General features: G+C 42.9%; 2 protein-coding genes across 5 annotated transcripts in view; one reads left to right on the top strand and one right to left on the bottom strand.

Annotated features, from left to right (window-relative positions):
• The first annotated feature begins 1,948 nt into the window (after positions 1-1,948).
• On the top strand, positions 1,949-6,537 carry LOC109031469 (uncharacterized). Its single transcript, XM_019042985.2, has 3 exons — positions 1,949-2,411; positions 5,205-5,514; positions 5,956-6,537. Exons 1-3 carry the CDS (start codon positions 2,131-2,133, stop codon positions 6,535-6,537), a joined length of 1,173 nt encoding a protein of 390 aa, XP_018898530.2. The 5' UTR covers positions 1,949-2,130.
• A 15,565-nt stretch (positions 6,538-22,102) lies between these two features.
• The window catches only part of LOC109031527 (ATP-binding cassette subfamily G member 4), a 71,925-nt gene continuing 67,912 nt past the window's right edge, over positions 22,103-26,115 (bottom strand). For all 4 annotated transcript variants that reach the window (XM_072299776.1, XM_072299775.1, XM_072299774.1 and 1 more), the window contains exons 11-12: positions 25,297-25,452; positions 22,103-24,112 (exon numbers count right to left, since the gene is read on the bottom strand). In XM_072299776.1, the coding sequence (XP_072155877.1) occupies positions 23,768-24,112; positions 25,297-25,452 (501 nt within the window). In that variant the 3' untranslated portion in view covers positions 22,103-23,767. The remainder of the gene's footprint in view (positions 24,113-25,296; positions 25,453-26,115) is intronic.

Genomic DNA, 26,115 nt, shown 5'->3' with positions numbered 1-26,115 from the left:
CCAACCTTCTAACACAAAAAATGTCACCACCAATCTTCAAATTCCAGTATCAAACCAAGATGGCCACGAATGTTCATAAATGAACGTACCTCCACAATAATGAGTGAATTTGTGCAAAAACTAAGTCAAATGTGTGCTTTACAAACGGCGGGTCGTAACAATTGTAATAATAAATCCTTCCGGATAAATTGAATTTATAGGTTGGCTGACCTTTTGAGCCCTGAAAGCTCCGTGACCTAGCCTCAAAATTACCGATAAGTCCTTACTCTATCCTTATAGCCATATTAATTTTCATTTTTTAACAGCAGCTCCTTCCTTTCTGGAAACCCAGTATGTGTTTGGTTTACGTTCTGATTAAAGAAGGCCTGAGGAAGCCTTTAACGTAGCGTAAAAAGGGGAATTTTTTTGGAACTCTGGTTGAAAATGTGAACGATTAATGAGTATTCTGGAATTCTCTTTGGGCCAAACGAAAATTTTCTTCGTCATTCTGATAATCCCAGCAGCTGGGAATATTCATCATACCATTTTATTTTTACAGGCGGAGATTTTGCGCCAACGATAGTGATTTATGAAGGATTAGAGTAGAAAAATATTGTAGATGCCCAATAGTACTGATAATTTATAGATTGATGAATTGTAATGAATACATGTAATTGTAGATGCCAATTAATGCATATAGGTTATCAACGAATTTGAGATTACAATTAAGTCTCTTACAATCCGGATCTCTCTCGTCAGCCATGGTTAAGGTTTATCTACAGCTCCGTGAAGTAAGAAACTCCGCGCAGGGGGCGCCACCGCTGTGTTTTGATTTTTTGGTCCACGCTATTAGAGTCCGTACAGCTCCACGTGAGTCCTTGAGCTTTTATGAAAGTTAAAGGAATTTCTGTTTAAATCGAAGAGTCTTAAGTCCTAGCCATAACATTCTTCTTCCTATTGACACTAAAAACGACGAGAAAAGTAATTTCTGAAGCTCTGAAACTTGATCCCAAAAAAAGTAGGGTTAATCATGATGACCTTGATGCAACCAATCGGGATTGATCGCTCTCAGTCTCAGCAGTTGCAGATACCTCTCTCCCACCGTGAGCTGTCTCTCTCGTACTTACAGATATCCCGTGAGAGAAACTGGGATCAAGTTATAGCTTTTATTATTAAACTTTCAAAGCTCGCGTTTGTTTTAGGGATTCCAGACGTATGCTGCTAGAACTTTTGAGTCTTAGAATTTAAAATATCTATTGTGATATTTAAATAATCACTGATTTCGGAGTCGGATTTTAGCAGCGCGACGTGGTGGATTTTTTCGGAACTACAGCTGAAGATTCACCTTGTCCTGCGTTGAGTAATAAGAACTTGAATTTAGAAGAATCGCTTAAGCCTTTTCAAGGAACGAAAAACCAATATCACTAATTACACTGTAAATTTCCGTACTGTAAATACTGAGGTAAACTACTGGAATTTAGACGAGAGCACGTTGGTAAACAAAATATTGGGGGTCGGGCAGGCAAATGATAACGCACTCGTAAGTGAAACCGTACCACCGATGGAACCGATGGCACCGTTGTCACCAATGCCACCCATGGCGGGGCAGGCGTTGTGGCCTGGTTGCACGCTCAAATTTCCGGCCAATTCCGATCAAAATGATGACCAAGATGGCGGTCGAGAGTTATCTAGGTTGATGAGTAAAATTAATTAAAACAGCGTGTTGATTGAAATACACGTAAGCATGAAATAAGCTCGGTTGTGTGAAAATCAGATGAAGGATGAGCCTCACAGTTCCATCATCTACCATCAAATTTTTGCAGGCCGCAGAAATTTGATGGTAGATGGTGCGCACGAGTCACCATTTGATCGGAAATTGATGGAATTTGAGCGTGTAACCAGCACATTGTGACGGGTAATGCGGCAGATTCGGCGGATACAATCCTTTGTCCACCACAATAGGCGCCAAACCCCACAGTAAACGAATTCCTAACCTCACGGAGTGTTTTCGTGTTTCCATGCTTTCGTGTTTCGTGGCTTCGTGATCTTCGAATAATTTTCTGCGCACCTTCTTGTTCTAAATCGAATATTTTCGCAGTTTTAGTGCGTAACGTGAGTCTTCGTGTGAATTTTGCTTAATCTTGGGCTACAATGAGTGGACCGAATGACGGACTCAAGGTAAAGGAGAGCTTCCTCCGCTCAATCAAACCCTTCCTGGATTTGCCATCAATCTACCCGAGTTTCATCCAAGATATCGGTATTATCGCAGAAGCCCATCGTTTTGAAGTAACCTCATGGGACTCATTTATTAATCTCCTAATTTCGTTTATCCGCCACGAAGATGTTCGAAGTGATGAAGGTGCTCCCTTGCTACCCGTTATCTCATGGTGCCTGGCCAAGGCGAGAGGTTACCAGACTTCCAGGATCGTCAGGTAAAGAGTGGCAACAATTTTATTGTAAATTATAAACTGTGCAACTACTTGTTAAAATTATCCTATACGGAGCCTTACGAGAGCCGATACCGTTATGAAACCCGGGGTGTCTATTTATGGAACGGAAATTCAGTTTTGCTTCATTCACAAATTTCATTCATAAACAGGGCAATAATAATCTTTAAAAGGGGTCATTTCTTATTAAACAAATAGACACAGGCATCTTAAGTGCAGTGGCGTAACGGGCGCCCCCGCAGACCCTGCTATGCAGGGGGGCCCAGGCGCCTAGGGGGCCCTCGGCCGCCGGAATTTTTTTTCTCTCTCTCTCTCTCTCTCCTCTCTCTTTGATGCTTAGCTTTGGTTTCAAACTTTGGGCCTTTACTTACCGAGATGAGGCTTCTTCATCTGATTTTTATTGTTAGCTCTTCATACTTCTTTTGGACTGTTCTTAACTTTTTGTTTGCTGGAGGGCCCCTGCCTTCCAATGTCCACTCAGTGATTACTAAATAACTTTCTCTTTTTTTGCCCATTTTTCGTATTTCGGGCTTTGGGAGGTCCAAGAATCTAAAGGGCCCCCAAGGCCCTTGGGGACCCTTTGATTCTGGGGCCTGAGCCTCCCTTTGATTCTTGGGCCTGAGCCCCCCTGTAGATCCTTGGGCCTGGGCTGGGCCCCCGTCACCCTTTAGATCCTTGATCCTTTAGGGGCCCCACTTAATCGGGTACGGGATCCGGGATGGTGAGGGGTGAGGCATTTCAAGTCCAAGTCCGTGATTTGAGATGTATCGGGCCAAAAAATGGGAAGGGGCGAGAGAGGGAGAGGGGCGGGGGGGGGGTAATTTTGGAATTTTCTCGACTTATGGGGGAGGGGGCTAGAAACATTTTTTGCGGGGGGGGCCCAGCGGAAGTCCGTTACGCCACTGCTTAAGTGGCATCTTATACATTTCGGTTTCATCGTAATTTCTTACACATACATTAAGCCGCTTTTATAGCGCAGCCTCGCGCTCTGCGATGCCCAATCGCCATTGCCCCTTGTCTTCCCAGAGACCATCAGGCAGTTGGCACCCTCTGATCTCCTCCTCCACCCCTTGTCGCCAACCTTTCCCAGGACGTTCACGCCGTCGCCTTCCGGGAGGAACCTAATTGAAAACCTGCTTTGGCAACCGATCGTCTGCCATCCGTCGCACATGCCCATACCAGACCAACTGCTTGGATCTGATATCGTGCAAGATGTCATTCTCGACACCCATTATCTCGCGCACTTTCTTACGAATTTAATTACGAATGTTTCTTTTAATTTCTTACGAGGCATATTTCAGTGCAGCTCAGCCGTGAAATAATCGTCGATGAGGAGCTACATTATTAATTTTGTGTACGAAGAACTACGAATTCGTAGACGGCTATCTACTTTATAATATAGATGGCAATCCACAAGATATTATACGAGGGGCGTTCAATAAGTAAGTATCCCCCCTCTCTAAAATCGATAGGAATGGACCAATTTTAAAAAAAACTTGGGCTCAAAATCTTCCTTAGGATATACTGAGTTCAACAAAACAAATCGCAACAAAATCGGACCATGTGCGGCCGAACGCGAGCCGTTTGAACGCGCCGAGGTGCACGCCGCTCCCGCCGAATCCGCGGAGATTTGAAGTCCGCAACAAGAAAAGAGCTTCTCTGCCAACGCTTCAGTCGTTCATCACTGACGAAAAATCAAAGAAGTTTTTGTAGAATAAGGTGCTTACCTCACCTCTACACATAACCAGCTCGATCCAAGCAGGCCTGAGACTGATTGTGAGACTAAGAGAACAGCTTTTGGATACCGCGCCTGTAGAAGTCTTTCAACTGGCTGGGGATGAAAGTGTTGACGGCTTGTTTGACCTCTTCCACTGATTCAAAATGAGCTCCCCCGAGTTCAGATACTAGATACGGTAATAAATGGCAATAAAGACCACCATTTATTCCCCTTTCTATAATCTGAACTCGGGGGAGCTCATTTTGAATCAGTGGAAGAGGTCAAACAAGCCGTCAACACTTTCATCCCCAGCCAGTTGAAAGACTTCTACAGGCGCGGTATCCAAAAGCTGTTCTCTTAGTCTCACAATCAGTCTCAGGCCTGCTTGGATCGAGCTGGTTATGTGTAGAGGTGAGGTAAGCACCTTATTCTACAAAAACTTCTTTGATTTTTCGTCAGTGATGAACGACTGAAGCGTTGGCAGAGAAGCTCTTTTCTTGTTGCGGACTTCAAATCTCCGCGGATTCGGCGGGAGCGGCGTGCACCTCGGCGCGTTCAAACGGCTCGCGTTCGGCCGCACATGGTCCGATTTTGTTGCGATTTGTTTTGTTGAACTCAGTATATCCTAAGGAAGATTTTGAGCCCAAGTTTTTTTTAAAATTGGTCCATTCCTATCGATTTTAGAGAGGGGGGATACTTACTTATTGAACGCCCCTCGTACTTAGTCGTTACCGAACATTTTGACAGAAAAGCTTTTTTAAACTCTCGCGCACTTTCTTACGAATTTAATTACGAATGTTTCTTTTGATTTCTTACGAGGCATATTTCAGTGCAGCTCAGCCGTGAAATAATCGTCGATGAGGAGCTACATTATTTTGTGGACGCAGATCTACGAATTCCTCCGACGGCTATCTACTTTATAATATAGATGGCAATCCACAAAATATTATACCTAGTCGTTACCGAACATATTGACAGAAAAACTTTTTTATGTATAGTTTATATGTCAAGGTACATATCAGGTTGGAATCGGTTACTGTAGTGTGGTTTTCCTGTTTCAGTAATTCATCTGCCGAGAGCAGCACCCTTCCCAATAACGAGAGTCCTTCGTTATCAGTGTTTTCTCGGAACGAGGTAAAAGAGGGGAACACATCCGATCTAATCGATCGAACTTCCTCTAAGCCTTTATCATCAGCAACTTTAGATGCAATGAATACTCACGGAACAAAAGGCGGATTGGGACGGCAACGTGGATCTTCGAGGGAAATCTCACCGACGCCACCATTATCGCCCTCACATTCCCCACGGGAATCTCTGACGTCCTTACCCACGAAGAAGCCACTCACCCAGCAGGACCCTCCTCAAACGCAGGTCAGTATCAGTACATAAAATCGCTGCGCTTGCATCCGCCATAACCTTTCCGTTGCTAATGACCAGAGACAAGAGACCCTCCACTGACCTCCTAGCGACAGGTGGAAGCTTTTACTTTCGGGGTTTCAACAATTCCTTATGGACAATTACTAGGGAGCAACAGCCATCACCCTATAGTTTCGGCTGTTGACTTACCTACATGTCGATGATGAGCCTCGGATGACGTCATGAGCCAAACAAGTTTCCGAAACGTCGGCGGTTTTCGGCTTGTTTGCAAAACGAAACTGCCAACACGTTGTTGAACATCAACCATGTAGGTAAGTCAACAGTAGAATGCTGAAGTCCCGAAAGTAAAAGCTTCCACAATGGCCAAGATACTAGTGGAGGGTCTCTTGTCTCTGCTAATGACTGAACGCTAATCCATTATTTCGATGGTTTCAGGGTACTCTATCTACACATGAGCTGATCAGTAGATTTTTCCGTGTTCCAAGGAGCCCCTCTCCAGCATCGACTGTTGGGTCCAAACGATTTCGGAAAGAAGATGAGCCGTCAACATCCCACGGTAGCCCGAGTGTTCATCAACCTAAAGGAGGATCGCAATTCAATCAACCAAGCCGTCCTTCTGTAGCCGCGCCTGGTGTGTCATCTGGAAACGTCACCAAAGCCCCGCGTCGAGTCGCATCAAAAGCCCCATCCGGAGCATTACCTCGAGTCTTGGCTGCAGGTCCACCTAAAGCCGCGCCTGGGCACGCGCCAAGAGCCCCGCGCGCGCGTCCAGCGGCACCTAGAACCCTATCCGAAGCATTACCTCGACGCTTGCCTGCAGGTCCACCTGAAACCCCACCCAAAATCCTAAAAGGCAGGAAGGTGGGATGTAAATCTAAGTTATTTAAACGACATTTATATGACAGTGATCTGGAAAGTTTATTTTCCGACTTTCCGACTGATTCGAAAAATTGTGGCGAAAAAATAGCTTTTTCCGGGTCGGAGATGGAAGTTTCAAGTCTCATGTTGAAAACTTAAAGAAATGGACCAAACGTAAGAGGACAAACACACACAATGGAGATGTTGCATGCGTGAGGAATTTGCAATTTGACTGTTACTGTCTTATGTAAAAGTTCGCGAGAAACACAATGGTGCCACTGGTTTTCTCTGAAATCGTCTTCCAAGCTCACAAAAAGCTCTCAAAGTGAGGCCAAAATGGAGGGGATATCCTACCCTATCCTTCCCTACCTCTACATCAAAACAATCTCTCCATGCAAAGATAGGGAGCAAATACATTGACAGGGCTGCCACTTCATTTGGGGACTCCAAAACTGAAAACACGGCAACCCTGCTAATGTATTTGCTCCCTATCTTTGCATGGAGAGCATGTTTTGATGTAGAGGTGGACTCTCAGTGTACGGTAGGATATTCCCTCCATTTTGGCCTTACTTTGAGAGCTTTTTTTGAGCTTGGGAGATGATTTCAGAGCAAACCAGTGGCACCATCGTGTTTCTCGCGAACTTTTACACAAGAATGAATGGTCAAATCGCAAATCCCTCACACATGCAACATCTCCATTGCGCGTTCATTGAAATTTTTAAAGTTAACCAATATCCACATAAACCAGGCCCACCGAAACTTTCTGAAGTAATGCGCTCGTGAAGTGTTAGGATAAAAAATGATTTTAGAAAGAGTCCTGCCAAATGTTCCTGGCAGAGTCTTCAAAGCTCCTCATAACTTGCAGACGGCAACTATTAATCAGCCCTCTTAGCAAAGAAGATTATAAAACACGGTTTCTGAAATAAGAAAATCGGCTTTTGTGTTAGTAAATATGGAAATTTGTAGATTAATTTTATCCTAAAGCTAAGTTATCAAGTTCTGGACCATATTACACCAAAAGAGGAGTACATGTTATATTAGTTTTTTTCAATTGATCATGTGCTGACGTAACTCCAGGCATGTGCTATTTCATCAGCTTTCTCCACGCCTACAAGAAACACCTATCATCAAAGTCTAAGACAAAACAAGACACTTAAAAAATTGCCGATAAGGCACTTTCACAAATTGTCTTGAGGATTTTTCATTGGCCACGTTAGTTTTGTTTTGGTATCGGGATTAAGAGGAGGGCTGGGTCTCTGCTCATGTCATCACGAAATAAGAAACTTTCTTACCAAGAGTCTATTTCTCTCTGATTTTCCGCAATTCACAGTCCTGGAAAGATGTGACAAGGACGTGGTATTATTGACGGTGACTCTGGTGTATTAGCAATTAACATATTAAGTATGTGAAGTTTCCGTGATTTTAGGAATTACAGGTGTAAAGTTGCTCGGGTCATATTACCAACAAAAAATGTTTAAAATTAATACATGAGACCAGCAATTACATTTTACAATTGTACTTTTTACATTTGACATAATGGGTTCAAAATAATCAATAGCTTAATATTTCCAAAAATCCTCAAAATTTACACGAATTTGACTGTTTAATTATTTTTTCCAATGCCACTAATTTGTGACTATTGAAAAGAAAAGGGATGTCTTCAAATGTCCATTTCTACAGAGAACAATTACACTTTTATGCTTTACACATTTATTTTTTTAAAATCATTTCATTTCAATTAAAAACTTTAAACTCTCGCAATTTTATTTCTATGATATTGTTTTAAACTATCAGAGAGTTAATTTTATATTTTTATGCATCGCCAGTAGCACCATAGTCATAAAATACTCGTCAGAGTCATAGTGTAATTTGATCAATTCTTTACTTTTTCGATAGCAAAGCCCCATATTTTCTCGTGCTAAGTCTTCATTTCTTAATTCCTGGATTCAGTAGTTGATTAACTCCAATTTTTGAAAGTCAAATTGAGCCAATAACAATTCAAAGACACTCAAATTGGCAACATTTATGGAGGCTCGAGTTTCAGCAAATATTTTTGAGAATGCTGATATCAATGAAGGGTGCATAATGTAGGAGGAAAAATTGTTTCAGAAAAAAGTTATGAAGTTACTGGTTACCGCCTTTATTCAAAACAACGGATGACAGTGATTATGATTGAAACAATTCAAATTAATTTGCAGTTTGAACACTAAAAATTATTTTGTAATTACACCTTGTAATAATCTGCCTCTTTCCATTGCATAGAGGTAAGAGAAAAAGATTTTCTCAACATGTATGCTTAATCAGTATATTTAAAGTATGAACATGGTAATTGATATTGATTGATTATTAACTATACAGAGAAACATTTCAACACAAAAGATTGGTTAATACAGGAAGTAAAACACATAGTAAAACTAGCCTTTGGTTGACAATTTCAAGAGGAAATGCCATCAAGTTGTTGCAAAGATCAATGTTTTCTCTTCTGAAAAATTGATTACTAAAATGATGAAACTGCGGTAAAAATTCGGATCTGTATATTTTTACGAAAACTGCAGCATAGACTTGTGTCCCCTCAGAATCTAGAACCTAAAATCAATGCATGCGTATCAGAGATAAGAAGGATAGCAGCCCAGGGTCTACCTAAAATATTGTATCTGTATAAATACTATCATAGCTTTTCTCTCAACATCAAATATTCCAACTTTGCGGTCATCCTTCCTTTCTAGTCGGAGAAACTGAAAGTTTCCTCCATGAAAACCCACCGGTTCTATATGAGACAAACACAGGGACTCGCCCTTCTCATTACTGACAATCAACGCAAATTAAGCCTTACTTGTGGAGTTGTGGCACCTCGCCAAGGCGCCACCCCTCCCATTGAGAATGTCTTAACTCTACCTGTCTATACCCCTGCCCTAATGAAGTAACTGTTTCCTCTAAGAGTTCCCCCTCAGTTCCTCAGGCTCATTTATAAACTCCACGAATGCTTTATACCACGAATCGGCCATTTTGCAGGGGAGGAATTAAACCATCATGAGAAATGTCTCGTCATTAAAAGTTCATCCAAATCTCGTCAGACGTATCGGAAATTACATCCCCAAAAGTTTCCCCCTTTTTTCGAGAACCTAGAAATTTCACGGGATTTTGGTTGAAATGAGACCTCGTATGGATGAGCTTCTGTTAAACATAATCGAGTGAATTTAAGCAAAATGAGCCTAACAGCATGTATTTTATGTTGCCTACTTGCTCCTTTAGTCTTATTTATTCATTTATTTATTTATTTATTTGATAGAGAACCATAAAACATAACGCTTTGAAATTTTCTGTACATTTCCTTAGGTCTATGAATAATACACTCACAACAAATTGACGAAACATAAGAGGAAATCAGGCAGAGTTTGATACAAGTAAAACCGCTTAGTTCAAAACTTAAGTTCAGAATTGCTTCTGGCGGTGAAGAAGGGAATAGTTTGAATCTAAAGCATGTGCATAGTCAATTTGCAATGCTTTAAAAGTAAATTTTGAATTTAAGTTAAAGCTTTCATCGAAAACTTATTTCATCATGTGGCTCTGTTCAAAACATGCATCAATGAAATTTCTGGGAGCCTTAAGAAGGGGCTTTTTTCTTTGTATGGCTCTTTCCAGAATCGATCTACAAATAACTTTGTTTCTTTCTCCTCAGCTAAAATCGAAGATTACTAAATATCATGAAATTAACGTTTTTTATAGAAGACAGTAGCCTCATTTTCAAGCGTACACTAAAAAAATTGAACAGTTTTTCACTAGAGAAGTGCTACAAACCAGGTTTCACAGTGCTCACGAAGAATTTCATGATACATTTTTCTTTTGTATTTTCGTTGAGTATTATAGCTGCGTAACCTTACGGAATACAACAACAATAAGGAAGATATCGTATAGAGTCTTGTTTCCTACGAACAAAGTATTCTTTTTGACGCGATTTGAGTCAATTTGAGCAAGAGCGTACAAAAAATCAAAACGCCTTCATTTCTTTGCACGCAACGCGGTCAACCCCAGAGCTAAAATAGTCGCATCCCGAGAAAACGTATCTACTGCGGCACCAGCTGAAGGCGCCGAGCGCCACTCATCCTCCGTCAATGTACGTATTATATTGCAACAATCTCGATTTATCAGTCCTTCAGAGAAATTATTAGGATGCTATCAATGCAAAAATATGACAAGACAGCAAAACTGAGGTCAATTTCACATCTCTGTATGGCTCAATATGAATGCAGTGTGTACATAGTAAACTTTACGATTGTAACCCTCCACAGGAAGAATGACCTTGGCACTAAACATAATTCGTAAGTCAATTGGTACTCGACAAAAAAATTAAGGCATTCAAGCTTTTGCTTCCAATCAATTTGGCACAAAAATCGCCGAAAACGTTGGAAAAATCGGCGTTATGGTATTGTTTGAAGTTTGCAGTTTAAAAACATAATTGTGGAGGAGCGTATTTACGTTCTCAAATAAATTGTAAGTAGCCATGGTGCAACTTTACGCTAACTTTTGGAACTGCAGAACTAAGCCGATCAAAACTTATTTTTTATAGAGGAACTCTCATCAATAATTAAATGTACTGCTTCGTTTTTTCCAGGTCCCTTCTCCCGTGGACGGTCACAGTCGGTGGCGTGGCGTGCTTTGCGATGTATCGATTGATGTGCCATTTAAACCTTTGGAAAAGGATCGATAAACAGGGATTTTGCAAAGAACACCTTAATAATCGATTCTTTACCACAGCTTCAAATGGGGAATCGATAATCTATCTTCACACCTCGCCACTGATCACTGGCTGAATTATTGCGTTTATTATTTCCCATAACTTATCCTAATTGGATAGAGTCCAGTAAAACGCAGTTACATCTGCATCGTGGTATTTTAGGATCTCACCTCTTATTTTAATTCTTTGGGAAGGAAACCAACCAAAATCTCAACTCGAAAATCTTTTCAATTTTTCTTGCCCAAATGAACATTATTTCCACAAAATTCAAGCAAAAATGTTGGTTGGTTATCCCAAAAAATTTAAAAACGAGTTGAAATTTTGAAACACCTCAATGTAGATGCTACTAGTTCGCTTAACTCTTCCCAAGTGTTGATTTCAACAACCACATGTCCATTTCATCGCTGAAAAATTTTGGCACTATATGATCCACGGCAGGATCTGCTAATTCCACTCCGCAAACCCAAAATTCAAATCACCTTATTCCGAGAACAAAATTACTCTCTCCTTCAACTGATTCAAAGTTCGAATGCCTTCTTTTCCTCCTGTTCCTTGCCCTCCTCTTTATCAAACTCCTCCTCGTGCTCGGACTTCTCGTCATTCCCCTCCGCCTCATCCTCGCCCTTCTCCTCTTCATACCTTTTCCCCTCCTTGAATCTCCCCTTTTTCCCTCCGTGCCCTTCTTTATAGCCCCCCGATTTATGGCCCTCGCGGAACGCGCCCCCTTTTTCGATCTCCTCGGCCGCCTCGTAGCCACCTTCCTTCTCGTGTTTTCCGCCCTCGTGGTGTTCGTCGAAGAACGAGTGTTTCCTCGAGAACTCGTCCTTCTTGTGCACCTCGTGTTTGCCCTTCGTCGAGTGTCCTTTCGCGTGTTTTTCCTCGTCGCTGAAGTCTCCGACCTTCTCACCCTTCTCCCCTTTGTGCTTCTCCGCGTAGTAGCCGCCTTCATCCTTGATATCCTTCTTCTTCCCTCCTTTTTTCACGGCAGCCTCCGTCTCACCCGCCTCGCTCTTATGCAATTTCTCCGCTTCGGCAAATTTGTCGTCGGATTTCACACCCTTTTCCGCCTTCTTTCCTTCCGATTTCTTGTGCCCAGAGTCGTATTTTTCGCCCTCGTTACTCTTCTCAGCCTTCTCTTTCCTTTGACGCAGGCTCGGTTCTGAATTTTTCGAATGTCCAGATTTTGATTTTTGTCGTCCACGCTCGTGCTCAAAATTCGCCGGTTTTTCTTTGTCCGGGGTAGCGTCAATCAATTTCTCCGCCTCCTCGATTTCTTTGAGATCTTTGTCCGAGAAATCTTCATCGGAGTCGAAATCCGGGATCTTCGACCGGGAAGGGAAGTCGTCGTTCCCGTCGCTGAAATCCGGGGGCTTCGGTATTTTCGGGAACCCCCCGAAATCAGACTTCGGATGTTCCGGAAAACTCTCATCGTCAGGATCGAAGCCAGAATTTTTGGAACCGTGCGCCTGTTTTTCTTTCTTCGGAGCGGGATCGATCAATTTCTTCGCCTCCTCGAACTCTTTCAAGTCTTTGTCCGAGAAATCATCGAAAATATCTTTGTCCTCGTTTTGGACGTCTTTCGTTTTGGATTTCAAGGGGAGGCCAGTTTCCCGGTCGTCGGGGAGCCCTTTATGTTTTGAATTTTCAAGCCCAGGATTAGGCGTTGGTTTCGCCTGTTTCCGGGACTCTTGGTTCCTCTGAGGGGGTCTCGTCTTTTTCTTCGGCTGATCCCTCATCTTGGGCTCCTCCGGGAAGTCGTCAGGAAAATCTTCGTCGAAACCAGGATTTTTAACGGGCGCACGGGTTGACGCGGGTTTTCTTTGGGGTGCATTTGCGTTCACTTTTTTATTCCTCGGCCGAGGATTCCTTTGAGGCGCGTCAGGAGTCACCGGCTGTGGGCGATGATTTCCATTCACTGGCCTTTTCTTACTTTTCGCCTCGCCAGAGAATTTGTTCGGAGGGTGTCCATGTCTCTGTGGAGGTCGCCCGTTTCCGTAAGACGGGAAATCACTGGAAGTCGGGAAGTACCCCGCAGTCGATGTCAAAGGTGGAGCGCTGTCCGGGCTCGGGGTCGTGAGATCGTCGAAAACATCGTCCTCGTAGACGACCCCGTTCTCGCGATGGTAGATGATCTCGACGACGGGTGGTCCGGCATCCGTCGAGGGATTTTTGATGGAATCGACTCGTAGCTAACCCACGTTTTAGACTTGGGCGTTCCGTAAAACTCGTAGACCGGCCCCGAGCTATGATACGGGGTCGTCGGGCCATCGTAGTTAGGGCTGGACGATCCGCCATATTGTGGAGCGTAGTCGTTGGGTTTCGAGTTATACTGCGAGTTCGCCGTGCTCTTGAACTCATGACCGGAGACCGGATTTTGAGGCGGTGGATTCGCCCGCTGCATCGACGGGTAAGGATTACGACCGTAGCTGGAATTCTGGTTGTAGTGGGGCGCGTAGTTGAAATTCGAATCGGGGGGAGGGCTCGGAGAGGGGTTGAAATTTTGACTCCTGTCGTAATTGTGAAAATTGGTGCGTGCTGGGTAAGGGGGTGTCGTAGGAGGGTGGAAGTTGGAGTAGGTAGGGAGTGAATTGTGGGGGACAACTGTAGTTCTGGGGTATTGTTCTGGTGTGTACCTCGGGTACCCGTTGATGCTATGATCTTGGTAGGGTTGGTTATTGTGGGGGTAGGGGCTGGATTCAGGGTGGAGTCCGTATCTAAGAGCTGCGGAGGCGGGGGAGGGGATTGGAGCCGGCGAGTTTTCCGGGATGATGATCTCTGTGATGTCGCCGTAGTCGTAGGTGATGATTTCCCGAACCCCTCCAGCCGGGGGTGGCACTTGAGTTTCGTCGTAGTTGTAGCTTCTTTTGTTGCTTTCCGCCTGCACCAGACCGCCGGGGTTTGGCCTGGAATCATTCCTGAGGAAATGGTACCGATCAGTGCTGAAATACGTGTTGTTCCTGGTTGGAGTCTCTGATAGTTGAGCTTCACTGCAGTTACCGAGGGTTGTTTCCCAGCACTTTAATTTTTTAAGCTCGGGCAAACCTCGGGTGTCGTTCTGGGGGATTTCAACCACACGGGCTGTGACCTCGGAATTTTCACCCGCGTTCCCACCGTGGTCATTTGTATCAGACCCATTCCCATTGGAGTTCATTCTAGTTCGATTTACACTAACGTAAGGCTTGTACCCGTTCCAAAAGTTGGGCCCACCTCTGCTCACCCTGGTTTTCCCCCTCGTCCTGTTGCCAGCGGGCGCACCGTTGGTCTCATTCCGCACTTTTTCACCGTACCCGATCGTGCCACGGCTCTGGGTTCCGTTCGACTTCGGCGCACTATTCCGCACATTCACTGCTATTTGCGCGGTTTTCGACCGTCTCTGCGTCTCGTTCTTCGGACTCGGGACACCGATCAGACGCGCAGAAGTCACATTCCCAGCTCGCGCACTTGACACTTTCGCATCTTTGGTTCCGTTCGCACTTTTGTCTCCGCCGCCGGCACTCACCTCATCCGACGCCGCCCTCTTCAAATCGTTACTTCCGTCGTACGCGGCGTCGTCCACCTCCCCTCCCCACTGAGCACTGCTCCCGCCGTCCGCATTCTCGTCTCCAGGCACCCCATCTCCGGGCACCTCATCCCCCCGGGGGTCTGGCTCCTCTCCGTATCCGGTTTCACCCGCGTCACCGTTTCCGTCTGCGTATCCATTTCCGGTTTCACCCGCGTCACCGTTTCCATCTGCGTATCCATTTCCGGTTTCACCCGCGTCGCCGTTCCCGTCTGCGTATCCATTTCCGGTTTCACCCGCGTCACCGTTTCCGTCTGCGTATCCATTTCCAATTTCACCCGCATCACCAGGATCCTCACCACCGTTTTCACTCACGATTCCACCCGCGTCGCCGAACCCGTTTCCGGTGTCACCCTCTTCGCCATTTCCGGTCTCACCGAACCCGTTTCCGGTGTCGCTCGCGTCGCCGTTTCCGTTTCCGGGTTCCTCCTCGTCGTCGGTGTACTCGAGATCATCGTCGTGCGGCGGGGCGAAGGTCTGGGGGCCGAGGTCCTCGGTGTTGCCCCCGAGGTCGATGGGCTCGGCGGTGGAGAGCTCCTCGGCGCGGTTCTTCTCGGCGCTGTCGACGGGCTCGACGGCCGTCTCGAAGGGCTCGACGGTGAGGGCGGAGGCCGCCGACGGGGCGCACGCGATCAGGAGAGCCAGCAGGGCCGCGGGCACACTACCCATTTACACGCCGCGCCAGACTGATTCGGATTCGGCCCGATTGAGATATCGGCACGAGCTCGCCCCGCTACCGCTAAGTCACCGTGACCGGGCGCAAGGCACCGTTGTCAAGTCGGCGCAGCAGGTTAGAAACGTTCCAAAACACACTGGAAAAAAACTCCGGCCGTGGGAGCCGCAATTACGGGCTATATAGACATACTGTCGGTTCCGGGCTGAAAGGCCGAAAATTCCGGCTGCTGGAGGCGTAGCTTCGATTGCTCCGGGTTCAGAGGCCGAAGCTACGCGGCTCTAGCAGCCGGAATTTTCGACCTTTGAGCCCGGAACGGACGGTATGTGTATATAGCCCGTAATTGCGGCTCCCACGGCCGGAGTTTTTTTTCAGTGCAATATACACGGAAAAAAAATGAAATTGCCGATCTAACAATTTTGTGGTTAAATAAAGTGTCTGATGTGTTTCAATGTAGATTCTACAATAAAAAAAATGCTAATTTAACTCACCTTGTGGTTAAATTAGCTTTCCTATTGTGACATGTACGTTTGAAACATGTCAGACACTTTCTTTTTAACAATTTAATTTTTAAATCAGAAATCCATAACTCTCCATGTATTTCGGAGCCTCGCACTTCTATCTTCCCTTTTGTGTGAAAGTTAATTTTGGAAGTCAAAGTTCGGATTCGAGTTCTGATAACTCATGACCAAAGAGTTGAAACATCGGTTTAACAATCCTGACCTAATTTGCAAAAACTTACCTAAACAGAAAAAGAGGTCGTAGGAGCTAAGTTCCAGTGAAAGGTTGACAACAGGGGTTTTTAAAGGGAATGAGGGAGTGCCATAGCCCTGAAGGGCTTCGGGAGGATAGAGAAATTCGGCGGCTAGGTATCGCAGAGATCGCAAATCGAGGAAGATCGCTGTAAAATCGGCTTTATGAAGGTAAGTCGCAGGTAAATAGTCAAAGCAGGCATTATGCAAAATGCCTATGCAAATAGTCAAATATTCTCGCTTGAACTGAAATTCTGATTATTTTTCTGACTTTGGACAAAATAATGCTCTGATCATGTTGAAAAGTATTCCCTTTAAAATCTTTACAAATTACAAATACGTTTTCATTAAATATTTGATGCACATTTATCTCAAAATATGCAGCATTTCATTTTTAAAAACAAAATTCCTAATTCAGACAGTTGAAGAATTTTTGAACGGGAAGGACGATGAAAGTTTGTGCATTGACGGATTTCAAGTCTCGAAATATTGAAAATTAGATTTGATAAATTGCCCGATTTGACTATTTGCCTGCGACATGTGTAAACTGGTCAAATACAAAATCCTCGATTCATGCACATCGCACATCACATCTCCATTGATGGGATGGTCGCAAACAATGTGGAAACTAAGTTTTCTCTGCCTCGCCTGACAACGATATTTTTGGCGGGTGGTGGCTGGCGGGCGCGCACAAAATTAACTGGTTTTTTCACGCCTGCTTTGCTTCAATCACAGCTTGCTCACTCAGGCTTCCCCCATCCTGTCCGGGTCCCTCGATCTGTAGCAACGCCACTGACTCTCGTTCATTTGCTGGTTCCCACAGTCAGTAAGTCACCGGTATTTATGGAATTTTTAGACATCTTTTAGCTCTGAGAAGCTGAGCGACTAAAACCCAATTCGGCGATCAACACAAAATGAAGAGTGAGGATGCATGAAGTAGAGAGGCCGGTTTGGAGCTAGAGTTGTCAATTTTGGGGTTGCGCAGCCAAGTCATACTTTGATAAGGTTGAAGTAACACAAATGAAGATCCTACGTAGCATAGCTAGAGCAAGATGGTATGACAGGAATGCAAATTTACGCGCTGACCTCAACATTGCCTCGTGGAGGACTACATTACTAAATTGTACACCTCTTACAAACCTCGCTTGCACAGGCACCCCAATCCTGAAGCGCTTGCGCTCTTGGAAGGAGACCGGTGCATCAGGAGATTAAAACGTCGCAAGACCCATCAGTTTAGAATCCAGGGGTTTTCAAATTAGGACTGTCCGCAAATTTCAAAAAGAAAAAAAGACAAAAAGACAAAAAGAAATCAAAAAGAAGGAAAGAAAAAAAAGAAGAACAAAAGAAGATCAAAAGAAGGAATCAAAAAGACATTTCTAATCTGAATTAGATCTGTCCTGTTTTCGTCCTCAATGTACGAAGTCAGAGCCTTATTAGCTAAAATGTGTAAATTGATTGCCAAGTTTTATCTTATAACTTCGAATTAACCTAATCAAAGATGAAATTATCATCTAAAAGCGTTTCTTTTGTACAAATCGTAATTTACGCACAAATATAAACAAAAATAATTGCAAACTAAAAATCGATATTTTGTATCCAAAATAATATAATTTAAATGCTTATAAATAATATTTAAATTATTCTAAAATCACTGAAAAAAAGAATCTTAAATTTACCGCCAAGAAGTATTGTTTCTTAAATCAAGAATTTTGCTGCTTCATAAAACTACTTTTCCGCTAAACCCAAGCCATATTTTCCCTGCATCAAGAAAAATTCAGCTTAAATCAAGATAAAAAAATTATTTGCGGCAAATTCAAGAATCATCATGCTTGACCCAAGCACATTTTTTTCAGCGATAGTTAAAAAATTAAAATGAATCCTGTCAAACAAACTTGTTTCTCCGTGTACTATCAGGGATGCTTGCCGAAAATTTCCGCTCTTGAATCAAGACTCGTAAGGAAACGCGTGCCTCGATTATTGAATCGATATCGAATGATCCTGATCGATAAATCCCTATCTTAGCAATGCCATATGAGGCCTTATATCGACGGTGAAACTACCAAACCACGTATCTCGGTTTGCGACGTCGCAGACTTCCTGTCATACTTTATTTTTTAAATGGAAAACTACTTAACGTCCAGTCTTATAAATTTCTGTGATTTTTCCTCCTCGTGCGGAGAAAATTCTGTGAAAATTTCAAGGAATGATATTGATTTGGTCTCCTTCAAAAAAATAAAATGTGAGCGGAGATTTTTAAACATACCGCAAACGAGATACGTGGTTTGGTAGTTTCACCGTCGATATGTAACAATGGCGGATGTGAAAAATTACCTTTTCGAAACACGCTTAAAAAACTGCTTTGTTCACACAAAAATGTAATATGTTTGGCTCTGGCATAATGTACATGATCTCGAAGATCACATCTCAAGTATTTTCTCAAAATTTTCTCGATGCCAAAACAGTTTTTTGAATGTGTTTCGAAAAGGTAATTTTTCACATCCGCCATTGTTACATATGAGTCCTCATATATCGATCAAAGTCTTTCGATATCGATTAATTCCTATCTTAACAATGCTTTTTATTCAAGGTCATTCGATAGCTATAAATCCCTATCTTAGCAATGCTTTATGTCGATCTACGTCATTCGATATCTATAAATCCCTATCTTAGCAATGCTTTCTATCGATCAAGGTCATTCCATATCGATAAATCCCTATCTTAGCAATGCTTTTTATCGATCAAGGTCGTTCGATATCGATTCACCAATCGATCCGCTGGGGAGGTTACACGATCTGCATGGAAGGCTGCTTTGAATCTAGTGCTTATCAAAGTTGGCATGTGATCGGTTCAGGAGGCGTCTCAGTTGAAAGGCCTGCTTTTCGTCGCGCGATTTGCACGTCTTTCGCTCCCGCCCGAAGGGGCAGGTCGGAATTGGCGACTAACAGTTTCCCGACGGGACCGATCGACCCCTTTCCGAACCCTCCTCCCTCGACGCCTTAGGGACGACTTTAATTACTCAGTTATCCATCGCACCCACTTCACTCGTTGCCAAAGTAAATAGAAAAGTTTAGTTGCATGAGAAGGCTACGGGTTGATTCTTGGAGTGGAATCGACTGACAATGGTCGATGGAAATACCTGACTCAGCAATTCTCCCAATCGATCGAATTAAATCGATTAGTCGAAATTGATTAAACCATCCATGCGCTTGTCTTGTCCTGAAACCTGTCAGAATAGACGATTCTGAACTAAGTCCGAACAAAATGAGTGGCGATTACTCTGTTTGAACTCTTGTGGAGTAATCAAAGGATATTAATAGTAAAATAGACTATATTTTGTGATTAGACTACATTTTGCAATTAGAAACTATTATTTTTGGCTCAGTTTTGAAACAACGTAAATACCATTAGTAGCTCATGCACAAAAGTGTTTTACGGATGAGCTATAAATTGTGATTCACAATTGCAAAATGTTGTCTAATTAGAAACTTTCATACTTAGATTATTTCGAAAACAAATTATGTGCTATTAGTTTCCCTATGCAGATAAAGGTGCCTTGTGGATGAGGCAAATAAAGTAGTCTCTCATTGAAAACCGAGACGTGCTATGTGGATAAGCTAGATAAAGTAGTTTTTCGTTGAAAAATGTAGTCCAAACGGCATACATTTAGACATCGAGGAGCATAGTGGACCACTAGACAGTGAGTGAATCTGTATATTCTGACAAACATGTCTCATTCAAAATGTCATGCAAAGCACGATTGGCACCACAAAAATTACTGAAATTGTTTTTAAGCAAGATATTAAAGTTGTAATTTAGCACGTGTTTGTGACAAAAATTTGAATTTTTCGCTTACAAGGAAAACCGAAGTCTACGCGAATCAAATTGCGCCTTACATGTGTAAACCAAGTGCAGCAGCTGAACCAAAGCACTGACATTAAGGTTGCCAAATTTTTATTCAGCAGTGACTGTTACCGTAACGTTTAGCGTGAAATTCAACTAAAGTAGATTGCTTATTAATCGGCGGGAATTTTGAATTAGTGCATCCAAAATCGTTAAACGTTGGTTTAAAAGTTCCTTTCAATAATCTTTGTTGCGAAAATCGTGTTTTACGTGAAAATTTGATGAGAAATCATACGTCATTATGCCTGAATTCGCACTTTATTTAGTGGTATATTTCATGAAACTTTCGAATATGAGCCGATTGGAATCCTTTTCACACATGGAAAATACAATCTCTAAGCCATTAAAACTATGTGATTCTGTCTTTTCTATCTTCGGCTGTGCTATTCACGTAGCCCTTGAAACACCATTAAAACTAGGACAAACAGAAACAAACACAAAATGGCGATAGAGCAAGGGAAATTAAGCGCGTTGGTGACGGCGCAGAGATACAACTATTCGTACTTGATGGATGTCCGTGTTGCATCTGCAAAATTGAAGGCGTGATGGGGCGACGTGTGAACTCGTAATGTTTAACTTTCTCTTATCAATGAGGTTGTCACTCAGATTCGGGAGAAAAGTTTAGAATATGGCCCGAATACGTCTCTACTGTCTTTGGCTATGTATTTTTTTTTTGTTTTTTTTTTTGTATTTTCCGAAGAAAATACACTATTGCATTCTCCCACGATGTCGGACCCAGACCTGAGACCTTGTGGAGAGCACCGATCACGGGTCGTAGATCACGAAAATACATGTCATTCAAATAGAATGCATATGTGAAGAGAGGAAGGCATTTTGGCGTGTTTTAGCTCTGCAGTGATACTCTCATCACACATGAGTCACTGATGAGTGATGACATCTTCAGATGAAGAAGAGACATAAATTCAGGTGGGAAAGACCTCGATCTCTCTGTATAATGAAGATCTTAATATCTGTTGACCAGTTGCACCACATTTTACAATAAGGAAGTATAAATTCTGGCTCTGTTCAGGAAAAACGTATGTACCATTAGTAATCCTATGCACATACGTGTTTTTACGGATGAGCCAGAAATTACAGTTCCCAATTGCAAAATGAAATCCAGTTAATCAATGATTCTCTTGATTTTTAAATAGCTCGATTCATGAAGTATGAAGTAATGACAATAATGTAAGCGATAGCAACAATTTTGAACAAATGTGGCAACACTACAGTGAGGAAAAACGCGAAATATTCCTGAGGCGCCGTATTGAGTAACATCCATTGTACATTCTCTTGAATCTTGAGTTGGCGAGCGGAGAAAAGCCTTGGTGAAATTAACCGAAATATATTATCGAACGCATGTGAAAACACAGTATGTCACGCGTTTTCGTTCGGGAATTCCACGGTGTGCTATTGGGTCAGGACATTTAATTGCAAAGCAGATCCAGTGAGCTTCGGTGAAAATGTGCAAAAACTTATATTATTTTCTGCAGTGGCGTGGCGTGCTTTGCGATATATCGAATGATCGGCCATTTAAACCTATGGAAAAGGATCGATAAACAGGGTGTTCGCAGCGAATGTCTTGATAATCGATTCTTTACCATAGGTAAAGGCGTGACAATGGCGTAGGCAATGGCAAGGTAGGATGGCGTAACAATCGATATATAGCAATTCACGCCACGCTACTGATTTTCAGGGAGTATGCTTTTCTGGTCGTTTCATTTTGAGAAAATTTGTACCTAAGCCACGAGGAGTTTGGTAGAATTGAATCATTTTGAGTGTTTTTCAGACAATTCTTTTTTCATGGAAACTATTGCGTTTGAATTCTCACACGGCTTTTTTAGGCATGGGGAACACTTTTTCACCCACTAAAGTTGTCGGAGCATCCTCCGAGATACAACGGAGAAGAAAATGTTCACAGCACTAAAACAAGTGAATTTTCAGAATTTTTGAGAAAAAATAGACCAATGTTTATAATCAGCGACTAGCCAGCAGCTTCGCTGAATTATCGTAGTTTCTCCTTGATTTTTTTTCCTTTTTTCCCCCAAAGGTACATTGTTGCTTCTGAAGAAAAGGCTCAATGAGGAGAAATAATGAACACTGACTTCATAAATTATATACTTTACTTTCAAAATCAAAAAGTAAGACAAAAACATCATAAAAACTAGGTCCTAACCGTTTCGAAAAATTATGTACACGTTTCGAGTTTCGATTCTCCACGAGGAACACAAGGTATGCGGAAAAATTTCTCATTTCAATTTGCAAATGACAAATCTGCATTATTCATTTGTTTAAAAAGAAGAAAAAAGAAATAGAAAACTCATCACAACCACCGTGAGGTTCCAATAACAGATCCAAAAATGGAAGTTCCGTATTTACAAGATCACGATATCATAAATATAAAAGTCTTTGAACAAAAATGCAGAAAACTTAACAAAATGTTGTATCACATAGCAATGCACAAGACTAAACGCAAGAATCGCCGCACATTTGAACTACATTTTGCGATAAGGAACCACTAATTCTGCTTTTGTTTAGAAATAACACATGTGCCATAATTTTCCCTGTGCAAATAGGTGCTTCTACGGATAAGCCAGAAATAGTAGTTCCTCATTGCAAAATGTTTAGTTCAGTTTCAGATACAATCTAATACTTTCTGCAAATCGATCATACTGATTACTTCCACGTAATAAAACGTTGCACTTATTTTTCCGGCTGAAAACGTGCGGCAATTTTAATCAAGCGTGTAAAATGGCCCAAAATTTGATGTACCAACTTAGCGCTTGGTTGAACCAGAATCTAAGGGTAAGAAAAGTAACTTTACAAGCGTTTAAATTATTTTACTGAACATAACTCCCTTCAACTTTTCCTAACAATTTTCTTCAATTGCGGTATTCTTGATAACTGACTAGCGACAGTCAATTATAAAAAGGTCCTTTTGTTTACCCTCGTAAAGACAGACACACAGCCCTAGTGTGAATAAGGTATGAAAAATATTTAAAAATAGAAAATGCAACACCAGGCACAGCCTTAAAAAAATATCAGGTAACATATTTCAAGACCATTATAGGTCGGAAGCTAATCCTTCAAATGGTAACTTTTAGATTTGACGCAATTTTAGACTTGAATCAATGACATAGTCATGAGCTCTAGACTAGAGTACCCAGACGGAAGGAGTGCAGACATGTCGAAATTGGAACGCTTAGAGCCCAAAAAGGCAGGCAACCCTCTAACACGAAAACACCAGAAAATTGCTGCTGCCAATCTTCAGATCCCAATACCACACCAAGATGACCAAGAATTTACATAAATAAGTATCCGTGAAAATGAGTAAATTTGTGAAAAAACTAAGTCAAATACGTGTTTTACAAACGACGGGTCGTATTAATGGTAATAAATAATTCTGGATAGTAAAAATACAAAAGTTGGCTACCCTTTTTGGCCCTAAAAGCTCCATGACCTTACCTTAAAATTACAGACTTGCCCGCACTCTCCCCACTTACACTGAAAAAAAAGTTACGGGCTATATAGACATGCTGTTCGCTCCAGGTTCAGAGGCCGAAAGTTCCGGGTGCTGGAGCCGTAGCTTCGACTGCTCCGGCTACTACGCCCGGTATTTTCGGCTTCTGAGCCCGGAACGCAGACGGTATGTCTATTTAGCCCGTAAGTACAGCTTCCACGGCCGGAGTTTTTTTTCTTCAGTGTAGGCGTTCTTCTCCAAACTATTTTCCATGCCGGTATTCGTTCTTCTGGGTGTGTTGGAACGAGGTCTACCTCAAGGCCCAGAGCTTGAGGCGGAGGAGCATGTAGGCTGCGAAGCGCATGGCGAGGAGCGTGCCGACGAGGGCGGTGATGTCGAAGCCGAAGCGATCACCGGAGAGGGAGATCTCGGTGAGTAGTTTCTTGGGCTTGCGGTAGTGGCAGTAGAAGTCCGGGCAGTCGAGGTTCTCCCGGTTCATGCCGTAGATGGCGGCGACGTAGGCCTCGAGGGCGTAGCGGAGGTACGAGACCTCGGCGCCCCAGCGGAGGTGCCGCGGGATGTCCTTCACCGACACCCCGAAGCCCGAGAACATCATCGCCGGCACCACGAACGTTGGGCCCACGAACGTCCCGTTCTGAAATACACAACAAAGCCATCTCGTTAAGCCCATAGCATTTCTAGATTCCGAGCTTCACCCTGAGACAAAGAGAGACCCACCACTAGCTGGTATTTTGCGGCGATGGTGCACGAAGAAAAAAACCTCGTGCGTGGGACCCGTAGTTTAGGTCATATGGATCTCTGAAGTTTTCAGATTGAGCATCTGAACACTTAAGGTCTAGCTGTCGAGGTTCGAATCACACATCTGAAACTTCAGTTCTTACATCTGAAGTACTTCAGTTTTTACATCCGAAAAACTTCGGTTCTCACATCTGAAGTACTTCAGATGTAAGAACTGAAGTACTTCAGATGTAAGAACTGAAGTACTTTAGATGTAAGAACTGAGGTTTCAGATGTCAGACCTGAACTTCGGCAGCTAGACCTTAAGTGTTCAGATGCTCAATCCGAAAACTTCAGAGATCCATATGACCTAAACTTTGGGTCCCACGCACGAAGTTTTTTTCTCCATGTGGAAGTTTATACTTTCGGGACTCCAAAGTTTAGCTTTTGACCCACCCACGAAGTGGATGTTTAACGACGAGTTGAGCATTTCGTTTTGGGTCGTTGGGTAGCGCGCCTACACAGATAACAGCTGAGCGCCTCACTAATACGAACGTGTTACGCCGGAATCACACGCTGAATTTGGCAGCTGAATACGGAAGTCAACAGTCATTGCTCAACGGCGAAATTGTGCAAATTCGAGTTAATTTCATCCAGATTCGTATCAAATCTATTCGAAATGCTCAGACAAATCCGACATTATCCGATGGTCGCTGAGATTTGTTGCTGAATTTTGAGCGTGTCGCGCAAAATTCAGGTATCGGGTCGATGACTTCCACATTCAAGCCACATTCAGATCCAACATTTAACGTGCGATTCCGGCTATAGAGCGCTCCCGCTTATTTACTTTATTCTTCAAATACTGCGATGGTTATGGCAGTTTGATGTCTAAAAAATGTGTATTTTTCCCCCTTTTTTTTATGCAATGATGCTACAACTCAATTTTACAATTTTTGATAACGAATTCTTTTTTCTATTGGACGACCGCAAATTATAACGATAGATAACACATTATTCTCAACTTTTGACGCGGCAGTTGTTTTGCCCTCAACGCTCATCAAATAATCTACAACATGGAATCAGAGAAGAACAAATACTCACAACGACACTGAAGATTGAGCCAACTATGAAACCAATGCTCTGCGCAATGTAGACAGTGAGGAGGCTGGCGCCGGTAAACATGAGAAACCGCCGCGTCTCTAGCGGCTGCCCGGTCATGAAGTACATGATTGCGGAAAATATGATACACCCCAGAGACTGGAAAAAAATTCAGAGAAGAGAATTAGTTGTTGTTCCAGCCCTTTGGGAGGCGGGCCCAGCCTTCAATTTCCACAATCCGTGAAAACACCATTCCAGCGTCGTCTCGCCGTCTTGGCAGATATTTGGAAGGCGACCTTGAACCTTGGCCGGCACAGGGTCTCCTCCGAAGAAAAGCGTTAAATATTTACAACACTGAAATTCCGGAACAGTGTTAGCAGTATTTGTCCACAAATCTTTAATGCATTTCTGTAATGTACTCCAAGGCCAAGGTTATTACGAAGTCATTCATTAGGGCCGTGTTCACACGAGCGTAGTTTGAAAAACTTCGGGTGAACTTGTTCCAGGAACTTGTTATAACTTACCTATAACTTGCTCCTCGAGCCCCCCGGTTTGGGAAATTTATTCGCCTAAACTGCACTCGTGTGGACAAGGCCGTTTCTTCTACTTCTTCTTTCTTTTTTTTCTTTTTTTTTCTTGTAATGCAACATTTTTGGGGGGGAAATTGAAAAATCTGTTATGGAGTTACGGTATTTATTCTCTGGACAGCAGTGCTAGTCTTTATCGTCCCATCGTCCAATGATGGAAAATGAAATCGCATTTCCCTCTTTTTAAATTGTATGAAATTCCAATAGATCCTATTTTATGAGAACTGAAATCTCA

The sequence above is a fragment of the Bemisia tabaci genome, chromosome 4 (assembly GCF_918797505.1).
Source record: "Bemisia tabaci chromosome 4, PGI_BMITA_v3".
NCBI lineage: Eukaryota > Metazoa > Arthropoda > Insecta > Hemiptera > Aleyrodidae > Bemisia > Bemisia tabaci.
This window is presented reverse-complemented; position numbering and strand designations above follow the sequence as displayed.